We start from the raw sequence: 16079 nt of genomic DNA, 5'->3' as shown, positions 1-16079 counted from the left end.
GAACACGAGGGAAAATAAGAAAATAAAAGTTCTAACAGACATGTATTAGATGCTCTTCCTCTCAAATACATTCTTCTAGCACATATGAAATATTCTCATATGAATATTAGGGGTGGAGCGGTAGCACAGCGGTAGGGTGTTTGCCTTGCACGCAGCCAACATGGTCGACCGGAGTTCAATTCCTCCGCCCCTCTCAGAGAGCCCGGCAAGCTACCGAGAGTATCTCGCCCGCACGGCAGAGCCTGGCAAGCTCCCCGTGACGTATTCGATATGCCAGACACAGTAACAACAAAGTCTCCAATGGAGACGTTACTGGGCCCGCTCGAGCAAATCGATGAACAACGGGAGGGCCTTTACCTTTACCTTACCTTTATTTTATATAATGGGACACAGTATCAACGGCTAGAAAGCCAAGACAGAAATCAAGTCCCTCTTCACTCCATAATGCCATGAAGGTGATTATTAAGCACAGAAAAAGAATACCACACAAATCTCAAACATATTGTTGAAAAACCATTGGGTCAAAGAGAAAATTAAAAAAAATGTTTTTTAATTCCGGAAAACAAATGAGAATGATGATACAAACCATCAGAAACTATGGAATACAGTAAATACATCCTAAGAGAAAAGAAGTAGTCAGAGGAAAGTAATAAGATGAAAGCATATAGGCTTTTATCAGGATCAAAATAAAGCTCCAATAAAAATCTACATTCCTGGCCAGAGTGACGACACAGAAGTTCACTGGCTGACTTGTAGGAAGACAACCCCAGTTCAAACACAGCACAGCATATGGTACCCCAAGCACCATCGGGAGTGACCCCTAAGCACAGGGCCAGGAAAAATCTCTGACCACAGCCAGGTGAGGTCCAACATCATCCCCAAAATAAATTAGACAATGTTTAAAAATAATAAACTCTGAGCCACTGGCATCCTGACCCTGGAATAATCTTCAGACTTCGGAGAGTCTGAGAGACGCCAAAACTAGCAATGAACAATTTGAACTATTTTGTTCTGGGAATATATCCCGAGAATGCAAAAAAACACAGTAGAAATGACATCTGTACCTATATGTTCATTGCAGCACTGTTCGCAATAGCCAAAATCTGGAAACAACCCAAGTGCCCTAGAACAGATGACTGGTTAAAGAAACATTGGTACATCTACTCAATGGAATACTATGCAGCTGTCAGGAGAGATGAAGTCATAAACTTTGCTTATAAATGGACAGACATGGAGAGTATCATGCTAAGTGAAATGAGTCAGAAAGAGAGGGACAGACATAGAAGGATTTTGCTCATTTGTGGAGTATAAAACAACATAACATGAGGCTGACTCCTAAGGATAGTAGATACATGGGACAGGAAAACCGCTCCATAGCTGGAAGTCTGCCTCATGAGCGAAGGGGAGAAGATAGCTGAAATAGAGAAGGGATCACTAAGAAAATGATGGCTGGAGGAACAGGTCAGGATGGGAGATATGTGCTGAAAGTAGATAATGAACCAAATATGATAGCCTCTCAGTATCTGCGTTGCAAACCATAATGCCCAAAACTAGAGAGAGAGTATGGGGAATACTGTCTGCCATGCAGGCAGAGGGAGGGTGGGAAAGGGGGGCGGGCATGGTATGCCAGGGATATTGGTGGTGGGGAATGTGCACTCGTGGAGGGTTGGGTGTTTGATCATTGTGTGATTGTAACCCAAACATGAAAGCTTGTAACCACCTCACGGTGACTGAATAAAATTTAAATTAAAAAAAAAAGCAGAAAAGGGATTCATCATCCTTGCTTTACCCCAAAATCAAACTTAGGGAGGATCATTTATAATTATTAGTTTTATTTTATAATTAAGAAAATTGTGGAGCTGAAAATATGATCAATGTGAAACAAGTTAACTTTAAAAAGTATGTTTAAAAGACAGGCTGGAGCAATAGCACAGCGGGTAGGGCGTTTGCCTTGCACACGGCCGGCAGAGCTGGATTCGATTCCTCGACCCCTCTCGGAGAGTCCAACAAGCTACTGAGAGTATCTCGCCCACACGGCAAAGCCTGGAAAGCTCCCCGTGACGTATTCAATATGCCAAACACATTAACAAGAAGTATCACAATGGAGACGTTACTGGGCCCACTCGAGCAAATCGATGAACAATGGGAAGACAGTGCTACAGTGCTACAGTTTTAAAGACATTATCACTCAATAGCTTCATAGCAGTCTTCCTACTGTTTAGGATTATTTTCAAAAAACAAAAAAAACTTGGAATTTAAAAAAGTTCCAATGGTACACAGAGATTTTCTTTGCAATAAATTCCCAAGCAAGTTCTCCAAAGAAGAGAGAATCCATCTTCATATTAAACTTTATTATTTTTTTTACCTGAAGACTTAAAATGAATGCAGCCAATAAGGATGATTTTGTCAATAAAATTAAAATATTTTAGCACAGCGGGTAGGGCGTTCGCCTTACAAGCGGCCAACATGGCCGACCCGAGTTCGATTCCTCCGCCCCTCTCGGAGAGCCTGGCAAGCTACCGAGAGTATTCGATATGCCAAACACAGTAACAACAAAGTCTCCAATGGAGACGTTACTGGGCCCGCTTGAGCAACAGCAAAAAAATTTAGACTTAAAACAGATCTCAGATTGAATTTCAAACGTTTTTCAAAATGCATATTATCTTAAGTGTTTGCTCCTCCTTTCTAATTTTTGACTTTTTTTTCCTCCATTTTTATTCTGCTTTATCACATTATTTCTCTCCAAATATTGAGCATACAACTCTATTATCTCCACCACAAAACATATAACAATGAAAGCAAAATTATGACCACTATTCCTTCATAGAAACTGTTAAATATTTAAACATATAACTCTGGGTTATATCCTACGGTTATACTAGCATACGACAGGGATGGAGACGTTACTGATGCCCGCTCGAGCAAATCGATGATCAACAAGATGACAAGTGATACAAGTGAAGTGATAACTCTGGGTAAAAATACTCATGACAGACTGACACCCAAGGACAGTAGAGACAAGGGCCAGGAACATTGCTCCATAATTGAAAGCCTGCCTCAGGAGCTGGGGGAGAAGGCAGCTGGAATAGAGAAGGGATTACAAAGTCAATGATGGTTGGAGGGATCGTTCGGGATGGGAGATGTGTGCTGAAAGTGGATAAAGGACCAAACGTGACAGGCTCTCAGTATCTATATTGCAAACCATAATGCCCAAGAGTAGAGAGAGAGAGTGAGTACAGGGAAAATGCCACAGAGGCAGGAGGAGAAGTGGGAAAGAGGGGGGAAACTGAGGACAATGGTGCTGGAAAATGTGCACTGGTGGAGGGATGGGTGCTCCATCATTGTTATGACTGAAACTCAAACATGAAAGCTTTGCAACTATATCTCATGGTGACTCAATTAAAAAAAATTTTTTTAAAAATACTCATGACAGACAGATGCTCTATAGTCTGGACTACAGGCACTGCATGCAGTCAGCCAGCTCCATCCCAACACCTCCTGGTCCACAAAAGACTCCACTGGGAGCAGTCTTTTAGCCAGGTGTGACCAAAAAAGGTATTTTCTTATAATTAATATATATATATATTTCTTTAACAATAAATTCTTTAACAATAAAGTCACTCAATGTTAGTGACTTTTAAAGACAACCAGCAAATTCATTGAAATGTTAAAACTACATCAATTTATACTGGCACCAGGAATAATTTACCAAAATGCTCTTTAAATCATCTCACTAAAGTTAATTAAATGCTAAGGACTTTATACACACTTTTTTTCTCTTTTTAGGTCATACCCAGAGATATTCAGGAGTTACTCCTGGCTCTGGGCTCAGGGATTACTTCTGACGGTGCTTGGGGGACCATATGGAATACCAGGCATCGAACCCAGGTCAGCCACATGGAAGGTAAATGCTCTACTCACTGTGCTATTACTCCAGTCCCTATACTCACTTTTAAAAATAGTTTCTCTAGTCATGTTCTAGTGGAATTTGGTCTCCTGCATATAAGGCATATATGTGATATATCACAAAACCACATCCTGGTCCCTGGTAGAATTTTAGTTGTGTTCATAGCTAATTGCTAGCATTCCGCAATAACTATCTTTCACACCACAGAGTTTAACCAGGCTTATAGAACCCTTTCAACGGGGTTTCAACATCATTCTTGGCTTCATTTTAACCTCATATGAATGCCCACAGTGTCTTTTTTAAAAAAAATCTCAAAACACTGTCATGCTCTTACAAATTACTGTGAATCCCCAAAAAGTTATTGTGTAAACTGTAGGTATAAGTTTGAGAAATAATCTGAAAGACCAGCACTCTGTTCACTACAAAATATGCTGAAAGAAGTTCAAGACCATGAACAGAAAAGAGTCCCACCATGTCCAAGACTCAACACTCAGCTGCCAATTATTCTCAACCTGATCCACGCAATCACGGCAATGATCTCAAAATCCCAGTAGGAGTGTGAAACTGTCAAACTCATGCTAAATTCAGTGGAACAGGCAAAGACCTAAAACAGGCAGACACTGAAGAAAAGTCGTTAGTAAGAGCCAAGTCTTCTGAGTCTCCTTGCAAAGCTACGATGACCTGAGCATTGCAGAACTGCCACTAAGACCGACAACTAGATCAGAGGACAGACAGAATCAAAAAGAGACACCCCACCCCACCCCCAAACACAAGGACAACTGATTTTTAACAGGGGGAGAGGTGGGATAGGGGAGGGATTCTGGGGACATTAGAGGTGGAAAATGTGTACTGGTGAAGGGATGGATGTTTGATCATTGTATAACTGAAACTCAAACATGAAAGCTTTGTAACTGTATCTCACAATGATTCAATAAATAAATAAATAAATTTTAAAAAGATATGTAAGATAATTCAGCGAGGAAAGGAAAGTACTTCTGAAAGTGGTGCTGGAACAAATGTACATCCCAACACAGACAGACACACACAACACACACACACACATGCATACACCCCTAAACTTATCTCACACGATATAGAAAAAGTAAATTAGAATGAGGCATAGGCCTTAATATAAAACTACATAACTTATATGGAAGAAAAGGACAAATATTGGCTATAAAAATGTGAGTCCGATTCTCAGACCAGATTCCGTCAGTAAACTATCCTGCAAGATGGCCTGCCATCTGCCTGACCTCCTGCAGCCAGAGGCTGAGGCATTGCAGAGCTCGGGCGTGGAGCTGGGCCCGAGAGAGCACTGTAGCCAGGAGCACAGCGCTGAGTCTGGGAGAGCACTGTAGAAGTGTGCAGCAGGACCAGAGGAGCACTGGAGCCCGGAGCACAGTGCTGGCCGGGAGAACACTGGAGCGGGGTGCGCGGTGCCCCGCCCGGTGCCTGCCACACTGCAGCTCTGCCCGCCCACCCTCGCCCGTTTGCAGTTGTGGCCTCGAGCCCGGCCCGGCTCCGAGACTGGGGATGGGGACTGTTAGGGGCCGGGGCTCACAGGAGGGCACACAGCGGACGGGCCCATGGGCTGAGTAGGCCAGATCTCAGAAGCAGGAGGGGCAGGCCTGCCTAGAGACCCTCATCAGTGTGCTCCCGGCGGCCCTATCCATGATCAGATTTGAAGGAAATAACAGAAAAGACATGTTAGCTGGGTTTTAAATAAAAACTCTAGGCCTTTTGAGTACTACATTGGGGGTAGGAGGCTGTTTGGGGTCACACCCGGCAGTGCTTAGGGGTTACTCCAGCTCTGTGCTCAGGGATCATCTCTGGGGGTTGGGGGGCCCATGGGGTACCAGAATCCAACTGCATTGGCCCGCGCAAGGCAAAAGCCCTACCCGAGTACTGTAGCCCGGTGGCTTAACACATGCTTTAATATATAAAATACATAAACTACAGTGTTGTCTTACAACTGCATTATACTTTGAAAACACATGCTGAATGGCTTAAAAAAATAGATTTTCTTAATATCTGCATTGTTCGGTGTAAGGTCTTTAACATAGACAGCTCTCTAATCACATAGATGTAAATTTCTTACTTAGTTCTGTATGCTGTCCAAAACAACCTTGCTGACAAAACCTGCAATTATTATTGAAGTTAGATATTTATGGGCTGGAGCGATAAGCACAAGGGGTAGGGCATTTGCCTTGCAAGCGGCGACCCAAGTTCAATTCCTCTGCCCCTCTCAGAAAGCCCGGCAAGCTACCAAGATCTCGCCTGCACAGCAAAGCCTGGCAAACTACCCGTGACATATTCGATATGCCAAAAGCAGTAACAACAAGTCTCCCAATTTGTTGTGAAACGTGACTGGTGCCCGCTCGAGCAAATCAATGAACAACGGGAGGATAGTGCAGTGCAGATATTTATATTTGATAATATATTAACATATATAAAGGTAAAGGTAAAGGCCCTCCCGTTGATCGTCTATTTGCTTGAGCGGGCCCAGTAACGTCTCCATTGGAGACTTTGTTGTTACTGTGTTTGGCATGTTATATTTAATATAACTTTATATTAAAGTTCTCAGACATTGTAGGTACCTAAAAATGGACCTAATGTATCAATTGCAATAGTGAATAGCTTGTGAAGACTGTTATGAACAGCCTTCCTGCTGGCTATAATCAGTTTAACTGTTCACGTTGGGTTTTAGCAATGAGAATCTATGAGGAAACTCCAGCTACCACAGACCTGGCTCCTGAAAAACTCCAATTCCCAAACTCCGAACAAGTCGGACTTATCTTTAGAAAATAGATTCCTATTTCATGAGCACACAACAGAGAACACTAGATGGGGATAAACCTAGAAGTAAATAATCCAGAACTTTTCCCCCATTTTAAGACAACAAATGCACAAGACTTTTAAAGCCCTCTTGGGGCTGGAGCAATAACACAGCGGGTAGGGTCTTTGCCTTGCACGCAGCCGACCTGAGTTCAATTCCCAGCATCTCATACGGTCCCCTGAGCACGTATGGGATAATTCCTGAGTACAGAGCCAGGAGTAACCCCTGTGCATTGCCAAGTGTGACCCAAGGAGCAAAAAAATAAATAAATAAAAAATAAAGCCCTCTTAATGTGCACAAATAATGAGTGAATCACTGTGAATTAATATGGAATCCTAGACGTAAGTCCAAGTCATCATTTAGTGTTTTTTTTCTATTGGATTTTGGGGGGCACATCCAGCAGTGCTTAGGGCTTAGTCCCGGCTCTGCACTCAGGGATCACTCCTGGTAGTGCTCAGGAGACCGTATGGGTGCTTGGGATCAATTCTGCGGAGGCTGTGCACAAAGCAAGCACCGCACTAACCCAACCCTCTTTATTTCTTTTTGGAAGTGAAAGGTTCCTCTAACCCTATTAAAAATTTTAAGTTATAAAAGTTTGATGATCAAAATTTTTCCTTCTCATTCTAGAAACTAAAATCATCATAATCATGTTCCTGATTCTGGGACACCTTGCAGGACATAACAGCTTCTTATCTTGGGGGTAAAGGGCACATCCAGAGCTCAGAGAGAAATTCAAAAACTTGGAAACTCTGAGGACACTGTGATCATAATACAGTGAATGGTAGACAGCACAGTGGTCAGGAGTGCATGCTTTGCAAGCAGGAGGGCGGGCCCAGTACCACAAACTGTTCCCCTAACATAGCCAGTAGTGATCCCCGAGCACCAAATCAGACGTAGTCCCTGAGCACTGCCATATGTGGCAATAAAAAAAAGGTACACTGAATGCAAATAAAAATGTGAAAAAGATGTTCAACATCATTAGAGATTAAAGAAATACACAAATTACGATTAAATTGAGGTGTCAATATGACCCTATTAGGATGACCATTACTTTAGAGCAACAATCTTAAGAACTGAAGAATTCATTAGCTGGGAACAGCAGAGTGGGTGCAACGCAGGTGGGCACTTTCCACGCACATGGCCAGCCCCAGATCAAGCCTCGGAGACCCATCCTCGGAGCCCCACCAGGAGTGATGTCTGAGCACAGAGCCATGAGTTCAGGCCTGAGCACCCCCAATGTGGTAAATAAATAAATAAATAAATTTAAAAGAATGGTCACATCAAACATAAACGATGGTGGGACCTAACACAGAACATGTGCAAATAGAACTCTCAGTGCCAGAGCACTAGTACAGCAGGGAGGGCACTTGCTTGCACACAGTCAACCCGGATTCAATTCCTGGCACCCCAAATGATCCCCAGAGCCCTGCCAAGAGTGATCCCTGAGTGCAGAGACTGAAGTCTTGAGAACCATTGGCTGTGGCCCTCTCCCAAAATAAATAAATAATATGTAAGCAAAACTCTCATACGTGCTAAAATAAATAAATAACATATGAACAAAACTCTCATATGTGCTAGGAGGGATACAGAAATATTAAGATGACATATTTGAGAAAAAAACATTGCTGGCAATTTCCTAAAAGTAACAAAAATCTAACATGTGATCCAACAATCCCATTCCTGTGCTGAGCAAAAGAAATCAGACCCACAGCCTCCAAAAGCATATGACATGGTTCCATTTAACTGCACTGTAGCACTGTCCTCCCGGTGTTCATCAATTTGCTTGAGCAGGCGCCAGTAACGACTCCATTGTGAGACTTATTGTTACTGTATTTGGCATATCAAATAAGCCACAGGGAGCTTGCCAGGCTCTGCCATGCAGGCAGGATACTCTTGGTAGCCTGCCAGGCTCTCCGAGAGGGATGTGACACATGTATAGAGACACAAATGACACACATATACATGAGACCACAGGTGAGCTTCTGTAGAAACAGGTGACTCACATGTACAAGAACACAGATGACACATGCACATCACAGTGACACACGTATGAGACCCATGTATAATCAGATTACACATGTATACGATACCATAGGCGATGCCTGTACAAGACCACAGGTGACACATGGGATCACACATGGGATCACATGCCACAGGTGACATTTGTGTGAGATCACAGGTGATATATACATGATTAATGCAATACTTGTACCTGGGATCGATCACAGGAGACACATGAGATCGTGAGGGACACACATGTATGGGTGACTCATGAAGCCACAGATGACACAGTGACATCAGTGGTGACATGTGACGGGCTCCAGGCGCTCCTCTTGCTGGCCGCCATGGGCACCTGAGGGCTGGGAGGAGGCAGCACAGCCTGTGCAGGGTCAGTGTGGGCAGAGCAGAGGGCGAGGCGGGCATCAGGCACAAGCTGAGGCCTCCAGGGGGCCTCCTGAAGCCAAGAGCGCCATGTCCAACTGCACTGCCTTGTTCTGAGTCAGAGCGTGCCCTCGCAGGCAGGAGGCAGTAGGCAGCGGGCACATCCGCAGAGCCCAGAGGCAGGGCTAGAGCCCCATAGGTGTGGCCACCTACCCTGTCACTGGAGGCTGTGCAGGGTGGGGCACTTCCCAGGCACCTTTTCGGCACCTGACGCGGCTCCCTCAGCCCCTCCTGATGGGGTCCCAAGGTCACCCCACCTTGCAGAGTGACCCTGTGGGTGGGCGCCAGGCAGGGAGTACTGAGTTACTCTGGCTGGTCTTGGTGCCTCAGGACCTAGACCTGAGGTCCCTGAGCCCTTTGGGACCTCGTGCACGCCAAGAGTGGCAGATGCCGCTAGCTGAGGGTCCCCGGCTCCTGCAGCCCCCTCATATGTGTCCCTCACAATCTTGTGTGTCTCCCATGATCAATCCCATGTTCAAGTATCGCATGCGGCCTCTGCTCCATGCTGGAAGCAGCTGCGGAGGCCCAAACCCATTTCTTAGGTCTCAATTTTCTTCATTCAGGACCAACCTGTGACCACCACAGCATTGATAACTGTCTTGGGAAGGGAAAGGCCTCCCGTCTTTGTTCCTGGATTACTTAGCTAGTAGGTTTTATTGCTGCGTATAAATTTCAACAGAATTTGGTCCATGTCCTTACAACTAACTCTCCATTTAACTAACTCGAGAAAAGCAAACAAACCTACAGTGGCAGAAAGCAAGTCAGTAGCTGCCTGAGGTGAAAAATGGGGTGGTAATGAAGAATTATAATCAGACAAGAGAGACTGAAGCATGGTGAGTATGAAGAAATCAGTTTTAGTTCCTCTATTCAAAGCAATAGCACAAGTTCTTCTTAAAACCATTTGCTGATCTTGCCACACACAGCAGTGAAGAAACCTGGCCGGCGGGCACCACAACACCCGGAGAATTCTCCGGGCCCCATACCGAGCCGATATCCCCAGGAGGTCCCAGATGGGGTAGGTGCTGTCTCCCCGCCTTCTCCAGATGGAATCTTGGCAACCATGAGCTTCTATAAGCATGGCTCAGGTATGTGGGCACCAGGACTATTCTTCCAAACCACACGGCTGCGTATGCGGCCATGCAACGTTTCCCTATATGCAATGTGAGCAATGTGGAAAGTAAATGATCTAGCGTCTGTCCCTGAAAGGCAGGCTTGAATGGTGGTGGGAAAATGTGAGCAAAACTTAATGCCCAACCGAAATGCATCTGGACTGTGCATTAAACTACAGTGCTATGCCACCCCGGGAGGGGATGGGTATTTGTCCCTCCACCTTTCCCCCCTGGCGGTGGCGGCATGGTGGCTGCCATCTTTTAGAGCCTAATGGACAGCCAAGTATGAGACTGCAGTAACAAGGCACATGGGGCCTCATAGGATTGGGGGTGGAACCGGCCCTGCTTCCAGCCCTTACAAGGCCCCGAGATGCCACCCACGAATGCCTCCTCCTGCTCCTGAACAACCATGTGCGGCACACAAACCAATCTCAGAACCCAGCGGCTTTTGGCAGCAATCCCTCTAGACTTATTACTAAAATATCAAAAATCCAAAATTACGTGGCCACATTAGCAGCTGCACGACATCATATGCTCTTCATAATCAGCAAGAGAAAACAAACTAATGTCTTTTTGGCAGGTCTGAATGTTGGGGAAAATTCCAAAGAATAATGATGGGTCTTATGTCATAATATTGAATGTGATCAACGGAGAGAGAATAAAGTGGAAATCTGCCACACAGGCAGAGGGAAGGGTGGGAGGGGGTATACCGGGGTTCGTGGTGGTGGAAAATGTGCACAGGTGAAGGGATGGGTGTTTGATCATTGTACGACCGACCAAGACTTAAACTTTATGACTATTCTTTGAGGCTTTGTGACTATTCTTACGGTGATTATCAATAAATAAAATTTTTTTAAAAATGTGCTGAGGGTATTTATATAATACAGGGTTTCAAAGGTGTGAGTAAGATAAGAAAAGCAAATTTTCTAAAGTACTGCAATATGAAGATATCTGCGATTGGCTGAGGTTGGTGACCAACAACTTCTGATACCTCCCAAGTTAACTCATCCCCAAGACCAATCAGGTGCTCAACAAGGATTCTCCAGGGAAAGACTCACGTGGGTACGATGAAAACATGGAATGGGGCGAGCAGAGGCCGACATGCTGGTCATGCACACAGGAGAGCATGAGTCTGACCCCGAGTCACCAGTCGCAGATCACTGCCCTAACAGCTCTCGCATGCCTGACACCTCTGCCGGCTGTGAGCCCAGCAACCCAAGAAATTCCCAGCAAACTGGAGCCAGGTATGTGTGAGCACTGAAACTTCTTTTTTAAAAAGATGCAATCAAGAGTATGACACCCAGCAAACATAGGCATGAGCACCACACCATCACCAAACGTGCACCTACAGCAGGCAAAACTGACAAGATGTGTGCAGCCCCTCACAGCACTAACATGTGTCCAGTCCCATTCCCTCATAGCATTAACACGTGTACAGCCTCATTCCCTCAAAGTACTAATATGTGTGCAGCGTCATTCCCTCATAGTACTAACATGTGTACAGCCCCATTCCCTCACAGAACTAACACGTACGCAGCCCCATGTTCAAAGCACTAACATGTGTGCAGCCCCGTCACTAAGCACTAAGAAGTGTATACCCCCTTCACAGCATTAACATGTGTACAGTCCTTTCTCAGCACTAACATGTGTGTAGCCCCTAGATAGCACTAACATGTGTGCAACCCCTACACAGCACTAACACGTGTGCAGACCCATCACAGTACTAGGACAAAATCAGCCCCTTCACAATACTAACACGTGTACAGCCCCCATCGCAGCGCTAACACACGTGCAGTCCCTGCACAGCACTAACGTGTGTGCAGCCTCTTCACAGCACTAACACGTGTGCAGCCCCTTCACATCATATGTGTGCAGCCCCATTGCCGTACCAACATGTGAAGCCTCATCACAGCACTAACAACTCCTGACCCTTCACAGTACTAACATGTGCATAGCCCCTTCACAGCACGAATATGTGTGCAGTCCTTTCACAGAACAAACATGTGCAGCCCTATCACAGTACTAACATGTGCAGCGCCATCACAGCATTATCATGTGTGCAGCCCCATCATAGCACCAATGTCTGCAGCCCCCTTTCAAAACTAACAGAAAGAGTGAATACGGAGGAAGGGAGAAACCCAACAGGCTTAATAAACAAAGACAGTGGCACAGAAGGCTCAAGTAGCAACGAACAGCTCAGTAAATCCTCGAGGACTTTAATAATCCCATTGTGAGATATAGCAGTTTTACAAATTTTCTTTTACGGAAAATTTTTTTATATTCTAATTAAAATTTTGTTGTACCAAAAATATAAAATAAATTTTCTGCTGCTAAGGGAGCAGGTTGGGGAAAGTAGGGGAGAACTGGGGACACTGGTGGAGGGAAGGTCAAACTGGTGATAAGAATGGTGTTGGAACACGAATGCCCAAAACCACTCTACTATGAACAGCTTTGTAAATCCCAGTGCTTAAATAAAGGTAGGGAGAAAAATATGTGTGTTGGGGGTGGGGGTCTAACTGCTATTAAAACATCGATCACGGTCACAGTCTCGGTCCTCCCGTTGTTCACTGATTTGCTCGAGCGGGCCCAGTAATATCTCCATCATGAGACTTGTTGTTACTGTGTTTGGCATGTTGAGTATGTCACGGATAGCTTGCCAGGCTCTGCCGCACGGGCGAGATACTCTCGGTAGCTTGCCAGGCTCTCCGAGAGGGGCGGAGGAATTGAATTCGAGTTGGCCATGTTGGCTGCGTGCAAGGCAAACGCCCTAATGCTGGGCTATCGCTTCAGCCCATTAAAACATAAGTAGTTTTAAAGTAATAATTTTCAAATAAGCTCTTTATATTTCTGTGATTTATACATATTGATAATTTTAATAACCATACCTCTTCTCTGATATCACTTTTAACTTGCTCATCTTGAGTTACTTCATTTCACCATTGCAGAAAATCTAAATGAAAAATGTTTATGATATTAGTTGATATTAGGAGTTGAGGAAGGGGAGACAGACAGACAGACAAACATACATGCACACACAGAGTGGTGCTCACAACAACAAATAACCAGGAATCAAACCGAGGCATCCCACAAAGCATGCACTCAGTCTACTGAGGTCTCTTTCCAGCCCATAAAACCATACAACTGAAATTTTTATTACAATATAAAATAACACTGAAAACTAAAGGAGCAAGTTCAAGGTTTACATGCTTCTGACAGTAACTTTAATGTACAATGTGTGACAATTAAAATTACCTAAAGCAACCAGTAAGATGAAAAATCCTGAAACTATGAAAATGAAAACATCTAACATCACACAGCTTGCTAGTGTTAAAATTTCTTCTGCAACAGTTCAAATGACCTTTACTGTTTTAATCTCACCTTAAAGACCCTAATGATAGCAAACTGTGGTTGGTGTAAGTACTGTCCATCATTCACAAAGCAAATACTTGCGTGTGTGTGTACGCACGCGCGTGCGTGAACATGTGTCTGTGTGTTCCTACCCATTTACACCTTTCAATTAATAATTTAGTATAACGAAAACTTTCTGTAGTATCATCTCATACAATGTACCTAGTGTATATTTTCCTTCAAAAATTACAGGACTTTTCTTTAGAAAACACATACTATAATTTCTACACCTTAAATCTTGATTCATACTATTTTACAATTATTTATCCCAATTTTTTTAGTGCAGATATGTGAGGGGGGGTTGTGTGTTGAGCAATAGTACAGTGGGACAGGGTGTTTGCCTTGCATGCAACCAACCCGGGTTCCCCGTGCACCACCAGGAGTGATTTTTGAGTGCAGTCAGGTGAGTGAGCACCCCTAAGCATTGTCCGGTACAGCCCCCAACACAAAAACAAACCAAAAAAATTAATAATTTTGTATTCACTTATCAATGCTCACTGGAGCAGAATTTTGTGACTAAGTAAACAACCCTTACTGTCAATTCAACTAGTCATTCACAAATATTTTGCTATAAATTAACATGCTGTATATATATATATGTATATATATCTTAATGAAAGTAAGCAAAACAACAAACTTCACAACAATAGACAAGTGAATTAAATATATGTGATACAACAGAATATATGAAGCTGAACAACAGAAGAAATCAGGTCTTTTCTGACAACACAAATAGATGAGCAGATGTTGTTAAGAAAAATAAGTTGGGACGAGAAAGACAAATACCAGGTATTCCACCTGAGATGGCTATGTGAAGTCAGAAAGCAAGACAAAAACCAATCCAAAGCTAACCCTTAGGGGTTGGCACAGACCTGAGTTTGCAGAGAGAAGGACAAAGGGCAGAAAAAGGGTTAGAACAGCCAAGTCAACAGGGGCAGAGCAGTCTCAGCACTCCACGGCCGGCACGGTGGGCATTCTTCAGATTCTGGAAGATACATGAACAAGCACTCCTGAACCATGTACAGAAATGCAAAGCAAAACTACCTAAATAATTTTTAGGGAAAAAAAAGACAGGCTTCAAATTCCTTAATATAATAGATCTAAAAGATACAAATATCCTGAATGTTAAATAACAGAAATTTTAATTCAAAAATACACTTCTTTAGGGACCTGAGTGATTCTACAGCGGGCAGGGCACTTGCCCTGAACACAGCTGACCCAAGTTCAATCCCCAGCATCTCATATTGTTCCCTGAGCACCGCCAGGAGTGATCCCTAAGCACAGAGGCAGGAGTAAGCGCTGCTGCTAGATATGGCTCAAAAACAAAACCAATTAAAATTCAAAAAATACATCACTTTCTATTAATTCAATGAATTATAAAAATACAAAAATTACATGAACTACGTTTAAAGCCTGTAAGAAATTTTAAACTGCTACACTTTTGGGGGGGAGGAGGGAGGTGAGGTGAAGGACTGTTTCTTTATTTCAAAAAGACACGTGTCCATTTTCAGTATCAAAACAGTTGCTTTATTGGTTCCCCATTCTCCCAATCGGACCCCAAAGAGGTCACACTAAAGGAGGCAGGGGCATTTTAAGCCACTAAGCTTCAGGGTGGATGCACACTGAACAGACCTCACAGAATCTCACTAAACATGGGGAGTTGGGTAGGAAGGAAAGGATGTTTTCAAAGACCATACTGCAGGCCCCTCCAAGTGGGTCACTGTGCCCCAATTCTACAGAAGCAAAGTCTCAAAATAATATAAAAAGTTTTGTATATAAGTGATTCAAGATTTCTCCAGCACTAACCAATAAAAGGCACTATTAGAGACAGCAGCTTCAGACCCAGAAAAGGGCGAAGATATGAGTTTCATATGGCTAAATCAGTGGCAAAAACAATTTTTCTTTCTTTCAAGAATGCAGGAAAGCAAGTAAGTGGTGACCTCAACTTAAAAGGGTACATGATTCATTCTGCTGGGAAAGCAGATGGCTCTGTGCCCAGGGATAACTCCTGGAAATGCTCAGGGGACCAAACCCAGGTCAGCCACATGCAAGGAAAGTGCTTTACCCACTGCACTATCTCTATGGCCCCTGGAGTCACTTCACTGTTTTAAAAATAAGAAAAAAAGGGACCTATGAGAGACAGCAATAAAAGCAGGGTGCCTCCACCACAAGGACCCAAGCTCCAGGGATTCAATGGCTCCCAATCCTGGTGGGTGTGGCAGCGCGAGTTAATCTCCCCTTCCACATCACATAAGAACCATAAAATAGCCTCTTGTGTGGAACTTTCACTAGGGAAGCCTGATCGATAAAAACACATTAGACCAATAATTCATTAGCCCCACCTCAATTAACATTACACCAAAAATAGTAACAGTAT

The 16079-nt window shown here is 43.9% G+C and overlaps 1 protein-coding gene across 1 annotated transcript in view; it reads right to left on the bottom strand.

The window, feature by feature from the left end:
- The window catches only part of AGTPBP1 (ATP/GTP binding carboxypeptidase 1), a 185395-nt gene that overhangs the window by 140927 nt on the left and 28389 nt on the right, over positions 1-16079 (bottom strand). The window contains exon 2 of the mRNA XM_056122523.1: positions 13180-13244. Within this exon, the coding sequence (XP_055978498.1) occupies positions 13180-13211 (32 nt within the window). The 5' untranslated portion in view covers positions 13212-13244. The remainder of the gene's footprint in view (positions 1-13179; positions 13245-16079) is intronic.

This window comes from Sorex fumeus, unplaced genomic scaffold, assembly GCF_029834395.1.
Source record: "Sorex fumeus unplaced genomic scaffold, SorFum_2.1 ptg000046l, whole genome shotgun sequence".
Taxonomy (NCBI): Eukaryota; Metazoa; Chordata; class Mammalia; order Eulipotyphla; family Soricidae; genus Sorex; species Sorex fumeus.
Note: the sequence above shows the minus strand (reverse complement) of the source record. Positions and strands in the feature narration are given on the sequence as shown.